Source organism: Trachemys scripta, chromosome 1 (assembly GCF_013100865.1).
Source record: "Trachemys scripta elegans isolate TJP31775 chromosome 1, CAS_Tse_1.0, whole genome shotgun sequence".
In the NCBI taxonomy this organism is placed as follows: domain Eukaryota; kingdom Metazoa; phylum Chordata; order Testudines; family Emydidae; genus Trachemys; species Trachemys scripta.
In genome coordinates this window covers 336,855,317-336,880,869 of record NC_048298.1, presented here as the reverse complement: position 1 = coordinate 336,880,869, position 25,553 = coordinate 336,855,317, and the positions used below count along the sequence as shown (strand labels likewise).

Sequence of the window (25,553 nt, the reverse complement as noted above, 5' to 3'; positions counted from 1 at the left end):
GTTTGTTACAGCAAGGATAAATTTGGCTCAAGATCGTTGCTTCTTTTGAGGTTATTAGGATCCTGCTCTATCTGTGATGTGCAACTCCATAGATGGACGCTCTGCATAATATGGATGTCCAAAACAGGAAGGGCATGGCCTAAGAAGAAACCAGCAGGAACACTGGGGCCTAATGGTTTAAGAAGATGTCTGGGATACAGGAGATCTACGTTCTAGTTCTGGCTATGACAGGGATGTGCAGCTTTAGGTAAGCCTGAAGTCACCAGAACTATCAATCCATACTGGCTTTCCTACTGGCAGTCTCAGCAGAGAGGTGAAGAACAGAACTGGCACAGTGACTGAGCTGAGGCACACCATCAAGCTAATGTTGGGGAAGATGGCTTCATTTCCCCTATTCTGAGGATAAATATAAGGACTTCAGTCTTCAGGGCTGTTAATCTGCCACCTTTCACCAGCAATAAAAGTCACACAAGAACCTGGCCTCTTTACCACCTACTTACCTACTTTGGCCTATCCCTTTGCTCTTAGCCCTGTCTGTTTGGCCACGCATTCAAATTTCATTAGCTTGTTTAGCAACATGAATCAGCTGGTCTATACACAAAACAAGATTCTTATAACACAGTAGAAGCAGGCACAGAATTCTTTTTAAAAACAGATTTAAAAATACATATGAAAACTCCTTGTTACTCTGTCACCAGGATATGTAAATAAAATATATGGGCTATGTTTATCTGGTGAATAGTCCTGTCAATTCATTCTCCAACTGTGATTAAAATGAGAAATAAATTCTCAAAGACTCTCAGTGGAAATGCAGATGCAGGAGTGGGAATGCAGCCCTGCTACCACCACATCCCCCTCAGCAGAATATTCATCACAAACCAGCTGCACAGACTTATGTTTTATATACACCCTGAATCATTTTCATCAGCAACATCCACATATATTTATCTCCTCTCTCCTCCATCTACTCACTCGCTGACACTGGACTCCAGAGGCCATTTAACCAAGAGATGATTTTTTTCTCCTCTCAACGATTCAAGAATTTTGTTCTCAACATTTCTGTTTTAAAACTTCTAAAGAGCAGCCCTGACTGTTACAGCTCACTCCAAGCAATGCCCTGGGCTAATATGAGAAGCACCAGCTCTATGGAGAAATGCCACATTCAAGCTCTTCCTTGTAACAGCAGTGCATAGCGCAAGAGGACTTGGCATTAGTCTAGTAGTTAGAGCAGGGGACTAGTGGCCAGGAGACCTGGCTTCTACTCTTAGACCTTGGCTACACTGGTGCTGTACAGCACTGCAACTTGCTGCGCTCAGGGGTGTGAAAATGCCCCCCCCCCGAGCGCAGCGAGTGCAGTGTAATCAGTGCCTGCAGCGCTGCACGCTCGTTGACAGCACTGCAAGCTATTCCCCTCGGAGAGGTGGAGTACTTGCAGCGCTGCGAGAGAGCTCTCGCAGTGCTGGCGGCGCGACTACACTCGCGCTTCAGTAGCCATGGCCTCAGCTCCACCAAAGACTTCCTGTGTGACCTTGGCTCTAGGTTTGACCATGGACAGTTAATGTGTTTTTACTTTGTCTACACTAGATGCTAGGCTTTGCTTAAAACCATGTAATTAGCAGGCTAGTTAACATAGGTTAACGCACCTCTCATTTTCCAAGATTAGACAAGTTTTTAGGCCCACATTTTCAAGACGGCAGATTCAATGTCTAAAGCTGGGTAACCAAAAATGGAGGCACCCCAAATTAGAGGCCACTTTTGAAAACATGGGCCTTAACCTGCATGGACCTCAGCTTCCCCATCTGTAAAATGGGGACACTGATACTTACCCACTTCACAGGGGGGTTGTTAGGCTTACTGCACTGGGTGACTTGAGATTCTTGGAAGAACAGCACTCCAGAAGGACAAATCATTATTACTACTTCATAACGATGTCATTACTATTTTAATAAATACTTGTACCTAATAACTTTAAATGCTGTTTAATACTGGGGTCAGTTCTCCCTATCTAATGACCAGGAGCTTTATCTTTACAAGGAAGAGAAGAAGGATGGAGGAGATCCAAGTTCAATTCTCTGCTCTGCCAAACTCATCTGTATGATCTTGGGTAAGTCACTTAGCCTCTCTGTGTCTCCATTCCCCATATATAAAATGGGCATAAGGGCACTGCAAGCTTCCCCCGCTCCAGGCCTATTCACTTCCTGGGCTCTTTACTGCAACTGCTGATGTCAATTACTGCAATTGTGTTTTTTTTCTCCCCTTTACAAACACATCCTTGTGCAGTATGTATGACTCCACTGTATCGAGGGAGAAAATGACTCTGGGAGAGGTTAGGTGACTGGCCCAAGGCCATTCCAGAAGTTAAGGTTGGTGCTCAGCAGTTCCCAGATCCCAGTTCTGAGACTCAACCGCTAGGTGAGACTTCATACAAGGATCTGTCTTGAACTCACAAATCCCAGGTGTTTCAGAAGAGAAGACGGAGACAGCAATCTGATTTTACCATACTCTGCCTAGAGGCTACTGGGGTAAGCAGACAACAGGTGATCTTATTTGTGGTATGCATCTCAACGATAAGCCACAAAAAGCAACACAAGGGGCAGAACAGGTGGCCCCAGATATATCTGAAGATAATTCTAACACTTTTGAGTTATACATCATATAACTTTAAGTCATTTCTGAAGATACTCTGCATGTCATTCCAGAGACACTGAAAGGATCAGAGATATAACCATGCTAAGATATTGTTCCAGAAGGTGTAGGGGCTGGAACAGGCCCCCTCTGTTGAAGGCTGAAAAGGAAATAGTAAGTCACCTGAATCAGACTCACCTTTGTTTCCGACGCTTTCAGAAGTTTCATGACCTCCCCGTCACGGGCATAATCCAGTGGTGTGTGCCCCATTTCATTCCTCTGCAGGGGGCTGGCACCTGATCGCAGGGGGAAAAGGAGGGATCAGAGTTCAAACATGGGGCAGAATAAACATGAAGCACAACTTGCGACCCCCACGCTCCCCAGTGTCCTCTTCTAACCTTTGCTCTGAGGGGTATTCAGATCAGAAAGGGACAATGTACAACCGGCACATGTAGGGATGTCAGGGGAACAACAAAAGGAGAGTGTCACTGTAACGATCGACTTGGCAGGGAAAAGCTGTTGTGATGATGAAAGCACATGGAGTGCCCGAAACAAAACACAGCTTCATAAAAGCACCAGCTACTGGGCCTATGGCAGCGCCATGGAACTACTGCAGTTTCAATTGGATACGGTATTCTTCTTCCCTTCCTGGTCTGAACTGTTGTCTAGGATTGCTGTGGCCTGTCAAACAGCTGCTGCCTTCTGCCACAGAAGTGGCTGCATTTCAGCAGTGGTTCTTCTTCATCGGGGCAACTAATCTCTTTGTGAGTTACAAAAACAGTCAGAGAGACTCCGATAGGCACCCTCATGACAGAAGTTCTACATACAATGTCCTAACACTGAGGGCAGGTCTACACTACCCGCCTGAATCGGCGGGTAGAAATCGATCTCTCGGGGATCGAATTATTGTGTCTCGTCGGGACGCGACAATCGATCCCCAAATCGATGCTTCTACTCCACCAGCGGAGGTAGGAGTAAGCGCCATCGACAGGGGAGCCGCGGAGGTCGATTTGCCGCCGTCCTCACAGCAGGGTAAGTCAGCTCCGACACATCGAATTTGCGTATTTTAAATCAAACCCCCCCCCCCCCCCGTAGTGAGGATGTAGCCTCAAGCTTCCCACTGCCCCATCACCATCTGAACCAGACTGAACTAGGGATGGCAAAAAGGTCAAATCAACTGATCCCCGGTGCCTTCGTGGCACATAGGGCAAAATATGGTCCACTAGCTATGGTGGTCCAAGATTAGGATTGGTAGATGTAATAAGGATGTCTAAGGAAGTAGTCAATGATTCAAGCATCAGAGATCTCAATGGATGAGACACAGGGTATCCTAACATTTCACGATATACTTGCACAGGCAGAGAGACATCTCAACGCCACATACCACACGTATTGCAGCCTGCTGTCTCCAACCAGAAAACGAGGGCTATGAAAATGTCCAATTTGCCTGTAACTCAAAGCTCTGAGGCTCTACCCAGCAAGCTTGAATGAATTAGCCAGTCAATATCTTTTGAAGTGAGAGTGGTCTGTGAAACCCTAAGAAGCAGAGATGTTCTGTGGATAAAGCACAGAGGGCTTGGAGCCGGGGATTCCAGGGTTCTACTCAGTGGCTCTGACAACAACTCATTGTCTGTTTGCCCGGCTGTAAAATGGGGATAACATTTACAGGGGTTCCTGGGAGAGGTAGACAGTAAATATCTGTACAGTGCTAAGAAAAAATGCAAAGCACCAAAGCAGTATTATGCTCTCCCCTCAACTAGACCAAGATTTTAAAAATATTGCACTTCTTTCCTTCCCACTAGTCTACACGGGTGATTTGAAAGAGCAGACTCAGAAACGAGCACTCGGTTGCTTCAATTAACATACACTGATGAGGCTATATTTTTGCCTCTACAATGTAGTCTGCTGCACAAAGCACACTATTTGCACTCAGGAACAGTGAACAGCAATCATATTAAACTGAAGAGCTGTCGCTGAGAGGGCTCTTTGCTATCACGAACTGGAGAGATTAGCCATTTTTAAGCGCTGGCATCGGGGATCTATATTTGCTTACAGAATGAAAAATGTGCTCCATAAACATTCGACACAGAGTAATTTCTATTGCAAGCCTTGTCATTGCAAATAAAGAATATGACTGGGACAGGTGAGATTGTATACTGCCTGGGCTGGCCACTCAATATCTTTTAAAGAGACAGTGGCCCCAAAATGCACCTGCAGCCCTGATGTTTTTAAAAACATCTTCAGTTTGTGCTAGTTTGGGTAGGGAGTGGGGAAAAGTTTTATGGGCTCTCCAAATGAAGATATCCTGGAGGCCAGGTCTGCTCTCATTTCAGGAGGGCTGAAGGTTTCTTTTTGTCCTGGATCTATCAATAATGGCTATCCAATATTGGCCTAATCCCCCTGTTAATGGCTTTGATGACTTGACTAATTGCCGCAATAATTGATAGAACCTGACTCATACAACTGGTCGATTTCACCTCAATAAAATATTACGCTTTAATAAATAACGGTGTCACTCCGTTTGCTAATAGAACATGAAAGTGGCTACTAGTTCATAAGGGTCCTGGCCTGACCTTCCTTTGCCTTCCCCCCCTTCTGCCCCCCTCCCTCCCCACAAGCCAAGCAGCTGGTCCAGAGAGCAGAGCCTTTTGGACAGAGCAGTCTTGGCAATCTATTGTGTGCACCCTGAGAGGGCTCCAACCTTTAGATCCTTAATAGTAGGCAATTTGTCACCTCCCACTAGCTGTCTCTAGCTGGGGATCAACACCTGGGCAACACCCCAGGCTGTGCAAGGCACCCACCTCCCCCTTCCCCCTGTTCGTATTAGTAGGCTCTAGCTTATAATATTTGATAAATAGCATGCTAGTTCACTCCTAGCATCAGTGCAGCAACGAGGCACCGGAGCAGCTGCATAAGGTCACTCATTGGGGAAATATGTTTCTGTCAGTGGTATTGAAAAAAGTTTAGTGGAGTGACAGGTCTCAATTTTTCAAATTTTATTAACTCCATCCTCTTAACAATTTGTCTTGAATTCCTTCAGATTCCAGATAACTGTCAATAGGGCTCAGGATGGGCGGGCACTGGCACCGCACAGAATTATGCTGTTTTATTCAGTGGCAAGTTTTTAATAACTCCTAGTGGGGGGAAAACGCCACAGGAAAAGGACAATCTTATGCACAGAATGTAGGAGAGACTGAAGCTTTCCCAAGCCTCCTGCAAAGATGGGGTGGGCAGGGGCCGGGGCAGATAAGGATCCTTAGTGGTGATTTTATCGTGACTTTCTTGACTAAGTCACAAGCTGCTGAGATGGGACCCAGCAACATGCCTGAGCGTAGGTACCAATGCCTGGGGTCCCATTCCCAGCTCTGCCAGACTCCAGGTAAGACCTTGGGGCAAGTCATTTCTGTTTCTCTCTCAATACTTCAGTTTCTTCTGTACAATGGGGATAATTCTTCAGCACCTCACAGTGGTGTTATAAGGGGCTCAAACAATATTGATGGGGCTATATGTACATCAGTAGATAATTACTTTTCTGCCAGAGGTGGACAGAGGAGAATAAATTGCATTAGTTGGAACCTGGCACACAGTATAATCGGATGTTCTACAAACTATCATACAGACTGCAGTTCCACCAATGGACCTAGTGCAGACCTCCTCTCACTGTTCTAGTCCTGACTCTCTCTTTCGTAGATCACCCTTCTTTGGTGTCCGTGACGTGGAAGAAATATCTGTTGGGAATCATCATGAGACCATCCCTGTCCTGGTGCTGTCAGTGAGAGCTGCTGTTTGCAGAGAAGCCTGAGCAGAATAATTCAAATTCAGGGGAGCCACCCAAATGAGACACCCACTAACCCTCCTTCCTTTGTTCGTGCACCGAATGAAGGCACCACAGGAGGATAATGATAACTACAGTAACCCACACAACTGTCAGCAGAGCTGCTGTGGTATAAACAGAACAATCATCTTCACCAGCTGGCAAAGGGTTTGAATTTTCACTTGTATAACGTAAACTTCAAAGTGAAAACCAGAAGCAGAGTCACTCATTTCACAGCCAGGGCTTCCTGCTATTGTGCAGGTGAGGAGAAAGCACAAGGAGCTCTGGTCTTCCTCCTCCTCCCTCCCCCCGGTGCCACTGCTCCGGTGTTAGCCAGAAGTCTCTACTCCTGAGGATTGCCCAGAGCACTAGCTGTCTGAAATCGGGCAGGGAGAGGTAGCTTCACCCTGAATGGCTAGGCATACAGCAGGGAGCACACTGCCCCCTCTCTGTATGGCTGGTGCAGCTCACCCTCTGGTGTGTGCTGCGGGTGTCTTTCTAGCTGAATTCCTCCTAGGGACCCAACCCACAGCACAGCTTGCAGGCACTGCATCCCAGCACGCTTGATGGAATTCAGGGCAGAATTCTGTTCTAAGAGAGCAAGGTTTTGCAGGGTCAGGTCCACAGTTTCTTTAGGGCAAACACAGTTCTATTTAAACAAAAGATATATTCCACACAGAACTGGGGGAAACCTAAATCTATAAAGATGTATGCTGTTGGGGATGCCCAGAAAGACACACTGAATGCCTCTTTCTGGACCCACAGCCAGCTCCTCAGACCTAACCGACACTGAAACTAATTACATGCACTGCCCACACACTCAGGTGTGCTAAAAGCAATTTGCCGCTACAGTTACTTCTCTCCAAGGCCTTGTTTTGAGCACCAAAATAGCCAAGAATTCACCAGGAGATAGCAGCCCATATTACTTGCTGGGGATTACACGATGTCATCAGCCATCAGCTTTGACAAGCAGTGACATTATTATTGCTCTACATGGCTAGTTAAAGTAATATACAAAGACTTCTGTCCTCCCGAGTCCTCAGTGATTGAATTAGCATGATCACCCTTTTTTCCAGTAAAATAAACCTGTTTTTAAATCAATAAGGCACAAATATTTCACAGGTAGCTTTTAACATACAGTATTAACATTAAACGGCTTTTGCTGCCCTAAAGTAGCCACTGCAGACCTGTAATTCTATCAAATTTGGGGTGTTCTGTGGGTGTTTTGGTTTTTTTTTTGAAAGATAAAAGGAACACATTATGGCCAGATCCTCAGCTGGAGTAAACTCCATTTATTTATTCCTGCTAAGAGTCTGGCCTTCTTCCTTCAAATGATTCTTTCAGCAGCTTGGATTTCACTGGGTATACACACACCCCAGGAGATGTTCAAATCCCATCAAGGTAAGATATGGGATAAAATTTTCAAGAGTGCCAGAGTGATTTAGGACCCGTAGGAACATTTGAATATTACACCCTAGATCTTCCCATCCCTGCTTGTCCTTCACGTAGGCAAAACTCCTGTAGATGTCCATGGGTATTTTTCCCTAGTTAGGATTCACGGGATTGACCCCTCTCAGTGTATTTACATATCAAGGCAAATTCTGCCCTCAGTTGCACTCAGGAAAACACCAACTTCCATGGGATTACACACGAACATAAATGAGGGCAGAATGTGGCCCAAAGACCAGTGCCTTCTCTCCCCTACACCTCGTTTTGGCTGTTTCTTCATAAACCAGTTCCAAACCCACATTTTGATTTGACAATAAGGGTTTGACCCTCAGCCATTACTCAAGGATAAATCTCCCATTGAAGTCAGTGGGAGCTCACCAAGTAAGGGATGAAGGAGAAAGTCCCAAGTCTCTGACATGATTTATACAGGTCCTCATGTCTGGGCATGAGATAAACCCTGACATTTCTCTTAAAGCATCTTTCCAAAGACCCTTCCAAGGAAGCATGAACTGCAGAAGGAAGAAATACTGGAGGTGAACCACTGGCTGCACGACTAGCTGAATGTTTTGGTTTTGTGGCACACTGGGCCACATTTCAGTCGGAGAGGGTGCTGTTAAACAGGAAGGTCTGAATCTCATGGGTAGAGGACTCAATTTCTCTGCTGGAGACTAGCTGGAGCAGTCAGGAAGGCATCAAACTAGAAATGCCAGGGGAGGATGCTAAGAAGGCAAATGTGGTACAAACAAACTCGGCCATGTCATGAACAAATTAAATCAATGCAAGAAAGAATGCGAAGAGAAGAATTTTTTCCAATGATTTATATACCAGTGCCAGGAGTCTGGGTAGAGAGCAAGAGGAATTAGAAATTCTCATTGATGGGAAGAAATTTGATATAATTGGCCATTCTAAAATCTGGTGGGACAATCTGCATGATTCAAATGTTACAATCACGGGTTATAATCTGTTCAGGGAGGATAGAGTGCGTAAAAGGGGAATAATGGCACTCAACATTAAAGACATTAATACCTGTTTTGGAGTTATTGATAACTCAGAAGTGCAGTGTGCTGAATGCATATGGATCAATGATAAGAAGGGAGGGAGTACTGCTGGGGGTCTATTACAGAAGTACTGAATCAAACCAGGATGAGTTATCCCTTCTATACTTGTCTGTTTTGTGTGGAAAACCAAACTGTGTAGTTATGAGGGTCTTTAATTTGGGAGACATATGCTGGAGGTCTCATGCAGCCACTAGTAACACATCATTAGAGCTTCTAGGAATTATAGATGATAACCTTCTAATGCAAAAAGGTATTGCACCAAATGCAATATAACTCTGTTTTAGACCTTATGATGATGAATAAAGATGAATTAATCATTGGACTGGAAGTTAGTGGTTGCCTAGTGACAAGTGATCATGATCAGATTACATTCCATATGGGCTAACAGAAGACAGGCCCAACAAGCAATACATGTACACTTTGTGTTTCAAAAGGGCTAATTTCCTGCAATTAAAAACACTGAGGAAATTCATGAGCAAAATTGATTGGGAGGAAAAAATTAGACAGAAAAATTAAAATGAAATTTGGGAGTTCTTTAAGAAGAGATATTAAATGACTAAAAAGCCAAGATTCCACAATCAAGAAAGAAGACAACTTTGCATAAAAGCCCATCCTGGTTCAGTGGTGAAGAAAAAACAGCAATTAGAAACACAAAAGCAACATATAACAAATGGAAAGCAAGGGAAATAGATAACAAGTGATATAAATTAGAAGTTAAGAAGAGTAGAAAACTGATAAAAGAAGCTCAAGCCATCAGGGAAAAATCCATGGCTGGCAGGGCTAAGGACAATAAAAAGAAGTTTTATTTAAGTATATTAGGAACATATTGTCTAATAGCTATTGAAGGCCCTATCCTCCATGAACTTATCTAGTTCTTTTCTGAACACTGTTATACTTTTGGCCTTCAAACATCCCCTGGCAATGAGTTCCACAGGTTAACTGTGCATTGTGTGAAGAAGTACTTCCTTATGTTTGTTTTAAATCTGCTGCCTATTAATTTCACTAGGTAACCCCTTATTCTTGTGTCATGTGAACGGGTAAATAACCCTCCCTTCTTCACTTTCTCCACACCATTCATTATTTTTTAGATCTTAATCATACCCCTCCCCTCAGTCGTCTCTTCTCCAAGCTGAACAGTGCCAATCTTTTTAATATCTCCTCACACGGAAGCTGTTCCATACTCTTGATCATTTTTGTTGCAGTTCCCTGTACCTTTTCCAATTCTAAAATACTTTTTTTTTTGAGATGGGGCGACCAGAACTGCAAGTAGTATTCAAGATGTGGGCATACCATAGATTTATATAGTGGCATTATGATATTTTATGTCTTATTGTCTATTCCTTTCTTAATGGTTCCTAACAATGTTTTCCAAGAATGATCCATGATGACTCCAAGATCTCTTTCTTTAGTGGCACTAGCTAGTTTCAACCCCATCAGTTTGTATGTATAGATGGGATTATGTTTTTCAATATGCACTTCTTTGCATTTATCAACACTGAATTTTATCTGCCATTTTGTTATACGGTCACCCAGTTTTGTGAGATCCCTTTGTAAATCTTTGCAGTCAGCTTTGGACTTAACTATCTTGAGTCATTTTGTATCATCTGCAAATGTCACCACCTCACCGTTTATCCCCTTTTCCAGATCATTTATGAATATGTTGAACAGCACTGGTCCCAGCACAGATCCCTGGGGGACATCAGTATTTACCTCTCTATTGTGAAAACTGACCATTTATTCCTACCCTTTGTTTCCCATCTTTTAACCAATCCATGAGAGGATCTTCACTTTTATCCTATGATTCTTTACTTTTTTTTAAGAGCCTTTGGTGAGGAATCTTATCAAAGGCTTTTTGAAAGTTCAAGTACATTATATTCACTGGATCACCCTTGTCCACATGTTTGCTGAACCCCTTAAAGAATTCTAATAGAGTGGTGAGGCATGATTTCCCTTTACAAAAGCCATGTTCACTCTTCCCCAACATATCATTTTCATCTACATATCTGATAATTCTGTTCTTTACTACAGTTTCAACCAATTTGACTGGTACTGAAATTAGGGTTACTAGCTTGCAATTGCCAGGATCATCTCCAAAGCATTTGTTAAAAGTCAGCATCACATGTACTATCCTCCAGTCATCTGATACAGAGGCTGATTAAGCAATAGTTTACATACCACAGTTGTTAGTTCTGCAGTTTCAGATCTGAGTTCCTTCAGAACTCTCGGGTGAATGCCATCTGGTCCTGGTGACTTATTACTGTTTAATTTATCAATTTGTTCCAAAACCTCCTCTAACAACACCTCAATCTGGGACAGTTCCTCAGATTTATCACCTAAAAAGAATGGCTCAGTGTGGGAATCTCCCTCACATCCTCTGCAGTCAAGACCAATGCAAAGAATTCATTTAGCTTCTGTGCAACAGCCTCATCTTCCTTGAGTGCTCCTTTAGCACCTTGATTGTCCTGTGGTCCCACTGATTGTTTGGCAGGCTTATTGCTTCTGATGTACTTAAAAAAAATGTTGTTAGTTTTTGAGACTCCTGCTAGTTGCTCTTCAAATTCTTTTTTGGCCTAACTAATTATACTTTTACATTTGACCTACCAGAGTTTACGCTGTTTTCTATTTTTCTCAGTAGGATTTGACTTCCAATTTTTAAAGGATATCTTTTTGTCTCCTTTTTTACTCCATTGTTTGGCCATGGTGGAGTTTTTATGGTCCTCTTACTGGTTTTTTTAATTTTTACTTAGGGGATGCATATAGTTTGAGCTTCTATTATGCTGTTTTAAAAAGTTTCCACGTAGCTTGCAGGCATTTCACTCTTGTGATTGTTCCTTTTAATTTCCATCTAACTAGCTTCCTAACTTGTGTAGTTCCCCTTTTTGAAGTGAAATACTACTGCAGTGGGTTTCTTTGGTATGCCCTCCCCTTCCCCCCAAGGATGTTAAATTGAATTACATTATAGTCGCTATTACTAGGAGGTTCCGCTATACTCCCCTTTTGGACCACAACTGTGCTCCACTTAGGACTAAATCAAGAACTGATTCTCCCCTTGTGGGTTCCAGGACTACCTACTCCAAGAAGCAGCCATTAATGTCTAGAAACTTTATTTTTGTTTCTTATCCTGAAGTGACGTACCCAGTCAATATGGGGATAGTTGAAATTCCTCATTATTACTGGGTTTTCTGTTATTGTAGCCTCTTTGTAAAAGAGTGTGTGTGGGGGGGAGAGGGCATGACCCCTCTGGCACAGCTGGTTCTGGTTCCCCCGTTCTGTTCTCTTCTCTTTACTAGGATAGAGGGAATCCCTTTTAAAAAATCCTCCTCTAAGGGATGTGTCTGTCTGAATCATGTGCTCCTCTGCACCTGTCAGCTTTTCACCAGCCCTTAGTTTTAAAACTCCTTTATAATTTTACATGCCAGCAATTTGGTTCCGTTTTGGTTTAGGTGGAGCCCATCCTTGCCTCCTTTCTCATAAGGTTCCCTAGTTCCTAATAAATCTAAATCTTTCATCCCAATACTATCATCTCATCCACGCACTAAGACTCTGCAGTTCCACCTGTCTAACTGGCCCTGCACATGGAACTGGAAGCATTTCAGAGAATATTACCATGGAGATCCTGGACTTTAATCTCTAAACTAACAGCCTACATTTGCCCTCCAGGACCTCTTTCCTCCCTTTCCCTATGTCACTGGTACCTACATGTACCATGACCACCAGCTTCTCCCCAGCCCTGCACATAAATCTGTCTAGATACCTCGAGAGATCCACAACTTTTGCACCCAGCAGGCAATTCACCATGAGCTTCTCCCGGTCATCACAAACCCAGCTATCTATGTTTCTAATGATCAAATCCCCCATTGCTATTATCTGTCTTTCTAATAACTGGGCTTCCCTCCCCCAGAAAGGGTATCCTCAGTGTGAGATGATACCTCGTCATCATTCAGAAAGAGGGTCCAAACTATGGGGTCATTTCCCTCTGCTCCAATTTGCAGTTTCTCCTCAACAGCAGAGGCTGTCAAACAGGGGGCAAGGCTGCTCTACTGTGTCCCAGAAAGTCTTGTCTATGTACCTCTCCCATCTCCCTTAGCTCCACACTCAGTTTCTGAGGGCTATGAGCTGCGTACATCGAATGCACATGTGTCACCTATCCATACATGCTGCATTCAGCGCAATGAACTGGATAGCCCCCACACTGCTGCTGGACTTCGGCCGGCATTCTTATTACTCCTGCAGGGTTTTTGTTTGTGTGTTCTTTGTGTGTGTTTTTTTTCTTGGGGATGGTGATGGTGGCGGTGGTGGAGATTGGCCTAAATTTAGAGAATGTTTATTAGGTGTATCTGGCTCTTAAGCTCAGTCACAAAACTCCTGTTTGATGCTCTTGTTTGTTGGCTCCTCTGGTCACTCGGGAGCTGGCTTTTGAAACCCCCGTTCTCCCTTGAATCAGCCCCAGCACCTTGTCAAGGCATCCTAAGAGATTAGAGATCAAAGGATGGCAGGCTAGAGCCTTGTTAGGAAGCTCTGAGTCTTGCCTAGCAGGCCCCTGTGCTATTTTGAGGGCGTAAGTAGCACCTAACTATTGCATGAGCCTTGTGCTGGTCTCCTGCACAGGGTTTTTGCTCAGATGTACCTCAAAAATTTGGTCCCAGAGCCATAATTTTGCATCAATTCTGCCAGAAAAAGAGCTAAATCTTCCCACTCCTCTCTTAGTTTGCTACTATGCTCCTTATTGATGACTGTCTTACTATTGCTAAACCTTTCTGCATCTCCATTACCATGGACCAGCCGGCTCAGAGACTGGCTTTGCATCTCGAGCTAGTCCTGCACTTGTTTTTTTCATTTTATTTTTTCAAACATAATACATGCTGGACACCTGCCTATATATTTTCACTATCGCATAAAATGTTTTTACCAAAATATACAATTAAGTACACCTCTACCCCGATATAACGCGATCCGATACAACATGAATTTGGATATAAGCAGTGCTCCGGGGTGGGGTGGAGGGCAGGGCTGCGCACTCTGGCGGATCAAAGCAAGTTCGATATAACACAGTTTCACCTATAACGCAGTAAGATTTTTTGGCTCCCGAAGACAGTGTTATATCGGGGTAGAGTTGTACCAGGTTCTGCTCTCAGTTATGCTGCTGTAAGTTGAGGGACTAACTGGCCTTCGATGGAGTTACTCTTGGTTTACAGCATTGTAACTCAGATTGGAATTTGGCCCTAACTGTTAACAGAAAATTATTCCATTGGATTATCTGACAAGAATTATCTTGAAGTATCCCAAACAACGGACATATTCTGTAAGCGGGTAAGCATGTAAGAAAAAAACCCAACCTTCTAATCACAGTGCAATATTTTGGAACCTTCTGTCTCGTACAACTGAAGACAGATCATATTCAAATGGTGCCAGTATTATAATGGTTAAGCAGGCTGGCACTTTACACACTTATGAAATATAAAGCATGCATGGAGCTCATTGCAGAACACGCCTGTCAAATATGAAGCATGTACGTTGTTGATTCCAGATATTATGTGGGCACAGAAGGAAAACTCTTCAAGACACAGTACATGGTATTGAACTTGTGCCTCAACATTACCCACTTCTTAAACATTTAACTGATTTGGGATTGCCATCAGATACATTCGCTCCCCGGGATGTATGAGGTGGGAGCGCTGTAGCTACTCCTTGACGGACCATCATAATCCTGGCTTTGTACTTTTGGCTTGGAAAAGTCTTTGCTGCTCGTGTCCTGGTTGTCACATTTCTCACACAGGTATAATTCCATTAACACATCGCTATTCATATTGTTTTATAAGTGCCTCATTTCTAGGGGGAACAAAACCACTTTTAACCTTGATCTTAAGGTATCAACGCGAAAAGGGAAACTAAAGAATAATACTCTCTCTCTCTTCATATATTCTCTCTCTCCATAAATATATATAGCTAATAAATGCCTTACAAATGGTTATGTCAGTGCAAGGCTTTGTGCCCGGAAAGACTTCAAAAGGGATCTATTTGTTCCCCACCCTGTGGGGAAACTATTCTTAAAAGCTTCGACATGGACATAAATGTGCTTGTGCTCACACACTTATTACACTCGCCACGGTGGGACATTAGAAGCCTCAGTGCAATGATATGATTGGATTTTAAATCCCAGTCTCTGAGGATTTTAATTACTGGTCTGGGGCTGCTGGGAGTGGAACTCGCTGCCTTTGGACAGAGGGGGTCGATACGCTGGCCCACAACATATTGAGCCATGACGCCTGCAGACACTATTGTGCTATTTAATCATCTTTTGCAAAATTTACAGTGTAACAGAAGGAATCAATACTGAATTTATCACATTCTCTTGTAAATATGAGCAGAGAGGAGGAGAGTTTAAGACACTCTTAACACAGCAAAAGGCCTGGGACAAGTGTGCCTTAGCCGCGCAATGACATCCCTGTTTTTAAAGTGTAAGCCATGTGTGGAGCAACATAAAGAGCTGGGCAGCCTAGCATGGCATGTGGGGGGCTCTGAAGAACCCCTGGTCTTTGTCTTCCCGCTGCCACCCTGGAGTCTGGCAGGGGCTCAGAAGGCTGTAGAGGGAGTGCACTCATTCTTGGGGAGGGGTTGGGTGAATGTACCTAGAACTGCTCAACAGCACCCCCTTCTGATGGGCTGGGCTCAAGGAACTGTAATGGTGATAAGAACATAACAATGGCCGTACTGGGTCAGACTAAAGGTCCATCTAGCCCAGTATCCTGTCGTCCGACAGTGGCCAATGCCAGGTGCCCCAGAGGGAATGAACAGAACAGGTCATCACCAAGTGATCCATCCCCTGTCACCCATTCCCAGCTTCTGGCAAACAGAGGCTAGGGACACCATCCCTGCCCATCCTGGTTAATAGACATTGGTGGACCTGTCCTTCAGCAACTTATCGAGTTGTTTTTTGAACCCTGTTATAGTCTTGGCCTTCACAACATCCTCTGGCAAAGAGTTCCACAGACTGACTGTGCGTTGTGTGAAGAAATACTTCCTTTTGTTTGTTTTAAACTTGCTGCCTATTAATTTCATTTGGTGAACCCTAGTTCTTGTCTTATGAGAAGGAATAAATAAAAAATGCTTACTCACCTTCTCATGACAGTTGTTCTTCAAGATGTGTTGCTCATTTCCATTCCAATTAGGTATGAGCGTGCCGCGTGCACAGTTCACCGGAAGGTTTTTCCCCTAGCAGCACCCGTCGGATCAGCTCTGGAGCCCCCTGGAGTTGCGCCTTCATGGAGCCGCATATAGGGCCCTGCTGACCCACGGCCTCTCCCGTTCCTTCTTGCCGGATACTCCAACAGAGGGAAAGGCGGGTGGGCTTGAAATAGACATGAGCAGCACATCTCGAAGAACAACAGTTATGAGAATGTGAGTAACCGTTTTTTCTTCTTCGAGTGCTTGCTTATATCAATTCCAGTTAGGTGACTCCAAAGCCTTACCTAAGAGGTGGAGTCGGAGTTTATGTAATCGCTGATTGAAGCACAGCCCTGTAGAACACTGCATCATTCCTGGTGTGCTGGGTGATGGTGTAATGTGAAGTGAAGGTGTGGACTGAAGACCATGTAGCCGCTCTGCATATCTCCTGGATTGGTACCTGGACCAGGAAGGCCACCTGAGCTCTGGTGGAGTGCGCAGTCAGAGTGGGGACAGGGACCTTAGCGAGATCGTAACAAACTCGGATATAGGGGATAAAGTGTCCACCATTGGGACTGACACCTCGGTGACCTCCTCTATCTATACCCCAAGGTTCTTGGCAACCCGGCTCAGAAGTTCAAGGTGGGCTCTGCTGTCAGGAAGGGGAGGCCCCGAGTACGTTCCTGCCACTGCCTCATCTGGAGATGATGATGAGGAGCCTGGAATATGGGAGGGCCCCTCCTGCCCATCCGGCTCCACAAAATGCTGCAGCTCCGCCCCCATGTCGGAGTCCACTTCGGTGCCGGCCCTTGCACCAGTCGTGGTGGTGGCTGCGGTACCATCTGTGGTACTGAGTGTAGCCGTGGTGTTGGAGAGGGCACCGGGTACAGTGCCGGGTCTGTTGTCGGTGCCAGGCATGGTACCAATTGTGGCGCTGGCGGTGGTAGCGGTGGCTGATGCCCAGGAAAAATCCCTGGCCCTACATACAGTCCTTCTCTCAGACATGACCGAAATGGAGCGTACCGAGGCAGACCCCTCAGACTGGTGGTAAGCCCACGGGGTCGAGAAAGGTCACTGGGTCAGCATGTAAGCCAGTACCTGCCATTGTGGTGGTCATGGTACCAGGGGAAAAGTTTGGATCATCCCCGCTGACTGGGAGTGCCAGCAGTTACGGTGTCAGCTTCTCCGGGACACATATGAGTCACTGTCTGATGCGGACTCCGATGAGTCCGTGCTTGGGGACCATGGTGGCGCCGTGCCCATTGGTGCCGGGGACCGGTGCCAGGGTGATGTAGATCGTTGCCAAGTCATAGCCAGCTTGCCCCTGGACTTCACCGGTGGCCTCTGAGTCATTTGGGAACTCGGGATTGGTGCCGTGACACTGTGGTCGGGGGAGTGTGGGCCTGTCAGTGTTATCAGGTCCCGCGCCGCCTCATAAGTCTCGGGTGTGGAAGGGAGGTCCAAATCCTCCATCTGGGTCTCCTCCGGTGGCACTGGACTCAACGGTCTCCCACCGTGCGGGAAGGGGAGCGCCCTCTATCAGTCTTCCTGTGCTTCTTCTTCGGGACAGCAGACTGTGAGTGGTGCCGAGATTGATCCTGCACCGTGCTCGGTGCCAGGGAATGACGGTGCCGAGGGTCTCTGACCCCAGAGTCCTTCCTCGGCACTTCCCGGACCAACGCCGGCGCGCTGCGCACCAACGATGAGGAGCCTGGTGCCGCGTCCAAGGGGCTCGACTCAGACTGAAGGCGGAGAGCTGATTCCTTTAGCAGAAACTTTAGTCTGTGATCCCTCTCCTTCTTTGTGCGGGGGTGAAAGCTCCAACAGACCTTGCACCTGTCCGCTTGATGGGACTCCCCCAAGCACTTTGGACAAGCCAAATGCGGGTTGCCCTTGGGCATAGGCTTCTTGCAAACCCCACACAGCTTAAAACCCTGGGTCTGAGACATGGCCCAGGAGAGGAACGGGGAAATGGGGGAGGGAAACACCCTCCAGTACCCCAAGTCCAGATGTCTAACTAACTAACTACAACAGTTTTTTAAACTATCTTTAACTATTTACAGAAAATACACTAGAGGATCGCTCACTGAAGATGAGAGACGAAACGCTCCGATGACCGCCACTGACAGTAAGAAGGAACTGGAGAGGCGGCGGGTCGGCAGGACCTTATATGCAACGTCATGAAGGTGTGACTCCAGGGGGGCTCCAGAGCTCATCCGACGGGTGCTACTAGGGGAAAAACCTTCTGATGAACTATGCACATGGCGCACTCACCCCTAACTGGAATAGATATGAGCAAGCACTCGAAGAACACTTCCTTATTTACTTTCTCCACACCAGTCATGATTTTATAGACCTTAATCATATCCCCCCGAGTCGTCTCTTTTCCAAGCTGAACAGTCCCAGTCTTATTAATCTCGCCTCATACGGAAGCCGTTCCTTACCCCTAATCATTTTTGTTGCCCTTTTCTGAACCTTTTCCAATTCCAATATATCTTTTTTGAGATGGGGCAACCACAACTGCACGCAGTATTCAAAATGTGGGCATATCATGGATTTATAGAGGCAATATAATATTTTCTGTCTTATCTATCCCTTTTTAATGATTCTCAATATTCTGTTTGCTTTTTTGACTGCTGCTGCACACTGAGTGGATGTTTAGTCCTCTGGAATCTCTCCCATCTTCCATGACTTTTCAAAACTAAGTGTTAATGGCTCAGATATCTCCTTAGCCAGCACCTTGAGTATTCTAGGATGTATTTCATCAGGCCCTGGTGACTTGAAGATATCTAACTTGTGTAAGTAATTTTTTAACTTGTTCTTTCCTTATTTTAGCCTCTGATCCTACCTCATTTTTACTGGCATTCATTATGTTAGACATCCAATTGCTACTAACCTTTGGTGAAAACCGAAACCAAAAAGTCATTTAGCACTTCTGCCATTTCCACATTTTCTGTTATTGTTTTTCCTCCTCACTGAGTAATGGTCCTACTGTCCTTTGTCTTCCTCGTGCTTCTAATGTATTTATAGAATGTTTTCTTGTTACCATGTATGTCTCTAGCTAGTTGAATCTCATTTTGTGCCTTGGCATTTCTAATTTTATCCCTACGTACTTGTGTTATTTGTTTTTATTCATCCTTTGTAATTTGACACAGTTCCCACTTTTTGTAGGACTCTTTTTTGATTTTTTAGATCATTGAAGATCTCCTGGTTAAGCCAGGATGGTCTGTTGCCAGACTTCCTAGACTCTAAACAGATTGCACACTGGCATATAGTAGGGTACTTGGCCATGGGAAGAAGCAGGGGGTAAGTGGGTTTTTAAAGCTAGGAAGGGGGTAGTAAATTTGTCAGTGAGTTAGCCAGGTTTAGGGAGAATTTGATAGGAGTGGTTGATAGACACAGGGAGGAGACGGTCTGGGTCTGGCAGCTGGAAGTTTGTCACTCGGATGGGAATGGAGAGTGAGGGGGGTCAGCAGCTGGAAGGTGATCAGTTTGAGGGAGAGGGGACACTTGTTACTTTTAAACAAAGACATTAAATACAAACTCCCACCTGTTTTAGAGCACTGTTAGAGTGATGCACTTAGACACACAAAAGTTTTAAACAATGCAGCCAAAGTGCATATATTCATTAAATAAAAACATACATTTAGCGGCCTGAAGCGTAATCCAATCTACTACAGATGTCATATGGGCCATGCAGCTGAGCTAACTTTGTTGTGGGAACCTTAGCTTCTAGATTTCTTGACTTCTGTGCATTTACAGTCTCAGTCTTAACTTAGCATGCGTGGGGTGGGGGGAGGCCGCTTGGCATGTGTTTTGTAATTTTGCATTTAATGTGTTCAAGCACAGAAACAAAGGAATTAGAGACAGAGAAGACCTATTAGGTCCCAACTAATCCATCCCTTCAGGCCAGTGCGGGATCATCCCTGCCATATATTCTCCCCTGCTTTGTCCAGTTCTGTTTTAAATTACTATAAGCGTATCACAGCCAGCAAAATTCCTCACAATTAAAAGCCTGTGAAGAGAAAATAGTAGCTAAAAGAACATGCTTTGCAGCATGGTGACCCCACGCCGGCCCTCAGGGCAATGGCCTAACACAGCTGCTATAACGGGCAGCAGAAAGGTCATGAAGGATGCCATAGAAGGGGATTCAGAAAAGGCCTTCCAGGAAGCTGGCTACTCACACAGAAGGTCGCTTTAAATCTTTAAGGGCATATTCAAATTGGATCAAAACAGGGGATGGATAATAAATAAATACACTGAATTTCTGCAGCATCTTTCAGCTAAGTAGCTCAAAGCCCTTTGTGCACACACGCTGATTAGATAAGCCCCAGCACCGCTGCTAGGCAGATATTATGATACCCATTGCACAGCTGGGCAATTTGAAGCACAGAGACGCGAAGTCACTCAGGAGTAGAACCTGACTGATGTCGGTGGAGCTGCGCAGGTAGAAATCAAGACAGCATTTGATCCCGCAAGTCTCATTCGTTCTACGTCCTCATGCGCAAGTTGAAGAGCAGGCTGAGCATTATATGTGCAGACCTGTATCCCTGTACCCGTCGCCTAGACGGCTACACTTTGATGATGGTTAAGACGACAAGGGACTGAACAGAGACCAGGCTGGGATGCGTGTTTCTGTTTTACAAGGGAAATGGGGGGAGAGGGGGTGTCTTCTCTAGAACCCAGGGTAAAAAGGAGGGGAGGAAACAACACCTCAAGGACCCAGATTTTCTCACCACACTGTTAAAAAGGGAGCACTTCCTCTGGGATTACAGTCAACGAAAACCTCCCCTGCTTGACTGTCCCGGGAATTCAAATTAGCCATGTAAAACCTCAGCACTCTGACGTGAAAATACAGCTCTCAATCTATCTAGGTACTTACCTGACTCTCATCACTGTAGTCTGAGCGCCCTCTCTAGCCTCCTTCAAAATCGCCTCCCAAAATTGATCTCTTCCAGCATACAGCCTGCTCCTATTCATTCCCCCATCTTTTAGCAGGTAGCTTTTAACTGAAGTCCTCACCACACATCAGCCTAATAACACAACTCCAAAGTACAGTCACAACTTGTGCCTGAATCTTGGACTTGTATTTATTCTTTTGTCATAAACCCCCTGCTCTGTATTGGTCAAATGGCGCTTAAATTAAAGAAAAAAAATCAGAAAACCAAAGAGTAAAAAATTAAACAAAATAACGCATATTTCCTATCATAGCCTCCATTATTAGCTTTCATCTACTGGGCTTGTCTGAAGAAGAGTGTGATATTATTGGGTCAGGGACCCCATCTTCTTATGAATTTGCAAACCACACATTCTCCTGTGGCACTATACAAATAATCATGAAGGCAAAGATTTAGGCCTTGGCTACACTTACCCGGTAGTTCGACGGCTGGAAATCGAACTTCTGGGTTCGACTTATCGCGTCTAGTCTGGACGTGATAAGTCGAACCCGGAAGTGCTCGCCGTCGACTGCGGTACTCCAGCTCGCCGAGAGGAGTACCGCGGAGTCGACGGGGGAGCCTGCCTGCCGCGTGTGGACCAAGGTAAGTTCGAACTAATTCGAACTAAGGTACTTCGAACTTCAGCTACGTTATTCACGTAGCTGAAGTTGCGTACCTTAGTTCGAATTAGGGGGGTAGTGTAGACCAAGCCTTTGAGTTTACAGCAAGGAGCCTTGAAGCCTAAACAAATGTGGCACTGTGGATAAGGCATTGTATTGGGAGTCAGAAGATCTGAGTTCTGATTCCCAGCACTGCCATCGACTCCTTGCATGTACTTGGGCAAGTCACTCAAGCTTTCCGCAGCTCAGTTCCTCCATCTGCAAAAAAAAGGGGATATTACCTATCTCAGGGGCAGGCTGTGAGGTTTGAGCAGGTTTGTAACATACTTTGAAATGGAAGGTGCTAAAAGAGGGCAAAGTTTGTTATACCAAGGATGGCCTACAAACCTCCATAAGGGTAAGATCTTTGAAAATGGCCTTAGTATAATAATACAGTAGATCAAAATATACATTTATTAAATCATCCCTAAAACCCAGTGACCTATATATGCTACTTGTTATAGGCCCGGCCTTCCTTCCAACCAACCAAACCCCTCCGAATCGATCCTGCATTGAGCGAGCTGAAAGGCGACTAGTGCTCTGTGTAGCTCGGAGGCTCCCACCCACTCCTTCAGATAAGCACCGTTTATGTCAGCTCGGGTCAGGAGACTGTGAAATGTCACCAACAACTACCCAAAAGTACAACAGAGCTGTGACTTAGTCTCGCGGTCTGCTGGGCACGCACACACGCTGACCACAAGGGGATAAGGTCCCGGAAGGGTCAAGTGAGCCAGTGAATAGGCCACAAAAGGCCAAAGAGGTGGGGTGAGGGGGAGGTTGCCTGTAGCCAAGCACATGGAAGCTCCCCATAAAAAGCCCTAAAGAAGGGGTAGTTGTTTAAGCAGAGAGAAGGGAGAGAAGCGTTGGTGGTTAATGGCTCTGGCCCCGAGGGCAGGACGGCAAGTGGAGGAAGTGGAGGAGCGAGTAAATGGACACTCAGTAAAAAGGCAGGTGTAGGGAAGTATAAAGGAGGGAGTGAAGGGAGTCTGTTCCATGTCAGCAAACAGGAAACATCCCTCTCTCAGATGTCAAAGGCAGACCACATGGGGAAATTATCTGCACAAAGGGCCTGCGGCAGGCACACTTTTAAAGGTGTTCGATCCCGACTTCTGAGACCTTCAGACTCGCAGCTACGTATTCATCTCGGATAACACGAACAAGAATGTCCGAACCGCTGCTTTGTTAATGCACAGAGGGGGAGGGGGAACGCGGAGTCAATGCAATGAAAACCTCATGTCCCATACTAATCATGAACCAATACAATGAGAAATCTAACTTTAAGGCACAAAAATTGGAAGATCAAAGGGAAGCGTTTGGAGAGACTTTATAACAACATCAGTCTGGCGGAATTCTGCTTGCCAAGGGAGGCATAATTTTTATTTTAAATGGTGAGTAAAATATCATTAGTTTTCCTCATAATCATGATGGCAAAGGGAGGATGATGGATATAGTACCTGGACTGGTAAAGACAGGTAGATCTGAGGTGCACTGCAAATCTAGTCCCAGATCCTGCAAAGACATGCATGTGCTTTAGCTGTACACACTGGGAGTACTCTCACCATGGGACTTCAGTGGGACTATAAATTTAGGCATGTGCTCACATCTTTGCAGTATCAGAGCCTTCTTTTGGAAAGACGAAGTGGGTACTCACCCACGAAAGCTTATGCTCCAATAGGTCTGTTAGTCTATAAGGTGCCACAGGAGTCCTTGTTGCTTTTTACAAATCCAGACTAACACGGCTACCCCTCTGATTCTTTTGGAAACACATTCTTAGCACATCCTGACTTGAATTTGTATTTGGAAAGATTCCAGTGGGTCATATTAAAAAGGGCAGAATGTCAATCAGGCCTTCGAATTCCAGTGCTTTGGCAGATTAAATTTAGATCTTTTACTCTGATTCAGTGTAATTAAGATATTGTGTAAAAAATAAAAAAGTGAAACAATCCCCCAGTGTATTAAGGGATCTTCTCTAAGATCAGAGTGAATCCTTCAGCGCTGAGCCAATCTGACACCAGCAGAAGTCTGCGATCAGACCTGAATTTGGAGGAGTTCATTCACAGAGATATCATCAGCTCCAAAACAAATGTCCAGCAGGAACAGATTTAGAACAAAATAAAAAACATCAAATCCTCTCAGGCCTGGAACCAGATTTGATAACAGCGCTCATACAGTGCTGTAACAGTGGCCAGATACATAGATAAGATGGAGAGATATTTGAAAATATATGATGCACTATGGTCTAAATTCTTAAAGGCTGACCTCCCTTCTGCATACACACATACTTACAACTGCGCTTTGCAAATATACCTGAGCTCATGCTGCGGAATTCTAACTCCTGCATGGGCGTTCCAGCACCTTGCACATATTGGGGGAGATTTTCAAAGCACACATGGCAATTACTGAAATCTGAAATCTCGGCCTGACCCTGTCTCTCTGACATCTCCTCGTGGATGTCTAGTTGCCAACTCAAGCTCAACAAAGCTAAAACAGAGCTCCTAATCTCCTCCCGCCCCAAGATCACCCCGTCACCTCCTGTCTCAATTACTGTGAACACCACCATCCTGCCTGTCACTCACGCCTGTAACCTGGGCACCATCTTCGACGTGCACCTCTCTCTAGGTCCTCACCTCCCAGCTATGTCTAAATCTTGCAGATTTTTTCTGAATAATTTCTCTAAAGCTACGTCTTTAGACGTGCACACTTACAGCAGTGTGCAGACTACAGGCTTTACAGGTGTAGCTACATGCCGCAGTGAAAGGCAGGTTGCGTTCACACTGGTCACTGAGGCGTGCAGCTACATGCCGCAGTGAAAGGCTCTGGTAGCAGGGAGCAGCATGACACGACACTACTAAAAGTAGCAGTGTAGATGTGGAAGGCACCGCTTGGGTGTGTGGAGAGCCTGTGTAGGGGTTATACCCTCGGGGGTCAGGAGTGTAGGGCACTTTACTTGCTTACCCATGCCTCACTGTCTATACCTGTGATAGCTGCATGTGCAGCGTCTGTACCGTACACGCCACCACAAGTGTAGATGTACCTTAAAATACAGCTTTTCCTGTCCATCCATCCAGCTAAAACTCTCATCCAGTCTCTCATCACCTTGTGTCTCAATTACTGCAACATCGTTCTCTCTCGCCTGGACAAAAGCGATCTTGTCCTGCTTGTATCTATTCAGAATGCTGCTACAAAGATCATTTTCCTAGCCTGTCACTTTGACCACATCACTTTCTCTTCCCCGGGCTCCCTATCCCTCCAATGGCTTTTCCTTCTTTAATGCATCAAACATAAACGGCTTATATTCACTTTCAAGGACCTTCACTGCCAAACCCCACCTTATCTTTCACCTCTCGTTCATTGCCTACTTGTTAAATGTTCAAACAAGCACCTTCGTGCTCTCTCCCATGTTGCCCCACAAGCTTGGGAGGAGCTCCCCACAAACATCTGCAAAGCTACACCCTTATCCTCCTTCAAATCCCTCCCAAAACTCTCCTTTGCCGGGATACCTACACAGAAAACTTGACAACGGCCAGGCTGCTGGTGTGCTGAGACCACTGCCCACCCTGCTGACCATCAGTGTCTCATCATTTGTCTGTCTGTCTCCATTTGTTGTCTCTTGTCTTAAACTTAGACTGTGTTGAAAGTATATATAAGGATCACTGTTGATTCTCCATCACTGACAATTTTAAAATCAAGATGGGATGTCTTTGTAAAAGATCTGCTCTGGGAATTATTTGAGGGGAGATTCTCTGCCTGTGCTATACAGGAGGCCAGTCTGGATCATCACAATGGTCCCTTCGGGCCTTGGAATCTCTGACTCTCCGAACGCCACGCTCTTTGGAGCAGGAACTTT

The 25,553-nt window shown here is 45.2% G+C and overlaps 1 protein-coding gene across 1 annotated transcript in view; it reads right to left on the bottom strand.

Moving 5' to 3' along the window:
• The window catches only part of CLPB (caseinolytic mitochondrial matrix peptidase chaperone subunit B), a 135,745-nt gene that overhangs the window by 55,094 nt on the left and 55,098 nt on the right, over window positions 1-25,553 (bottom strand). The window contains exon 6 of the mRNA XM_034759224.1: window positions 2,824-2,921. Within this exon, the coding sequence (XP_034615115.1) occupies window positions 2,824-2,921 (98 nt within the window). The remainder of the gene's footprint in view (window positions 1-2,823; window positions 2,922-25,553) is intronic.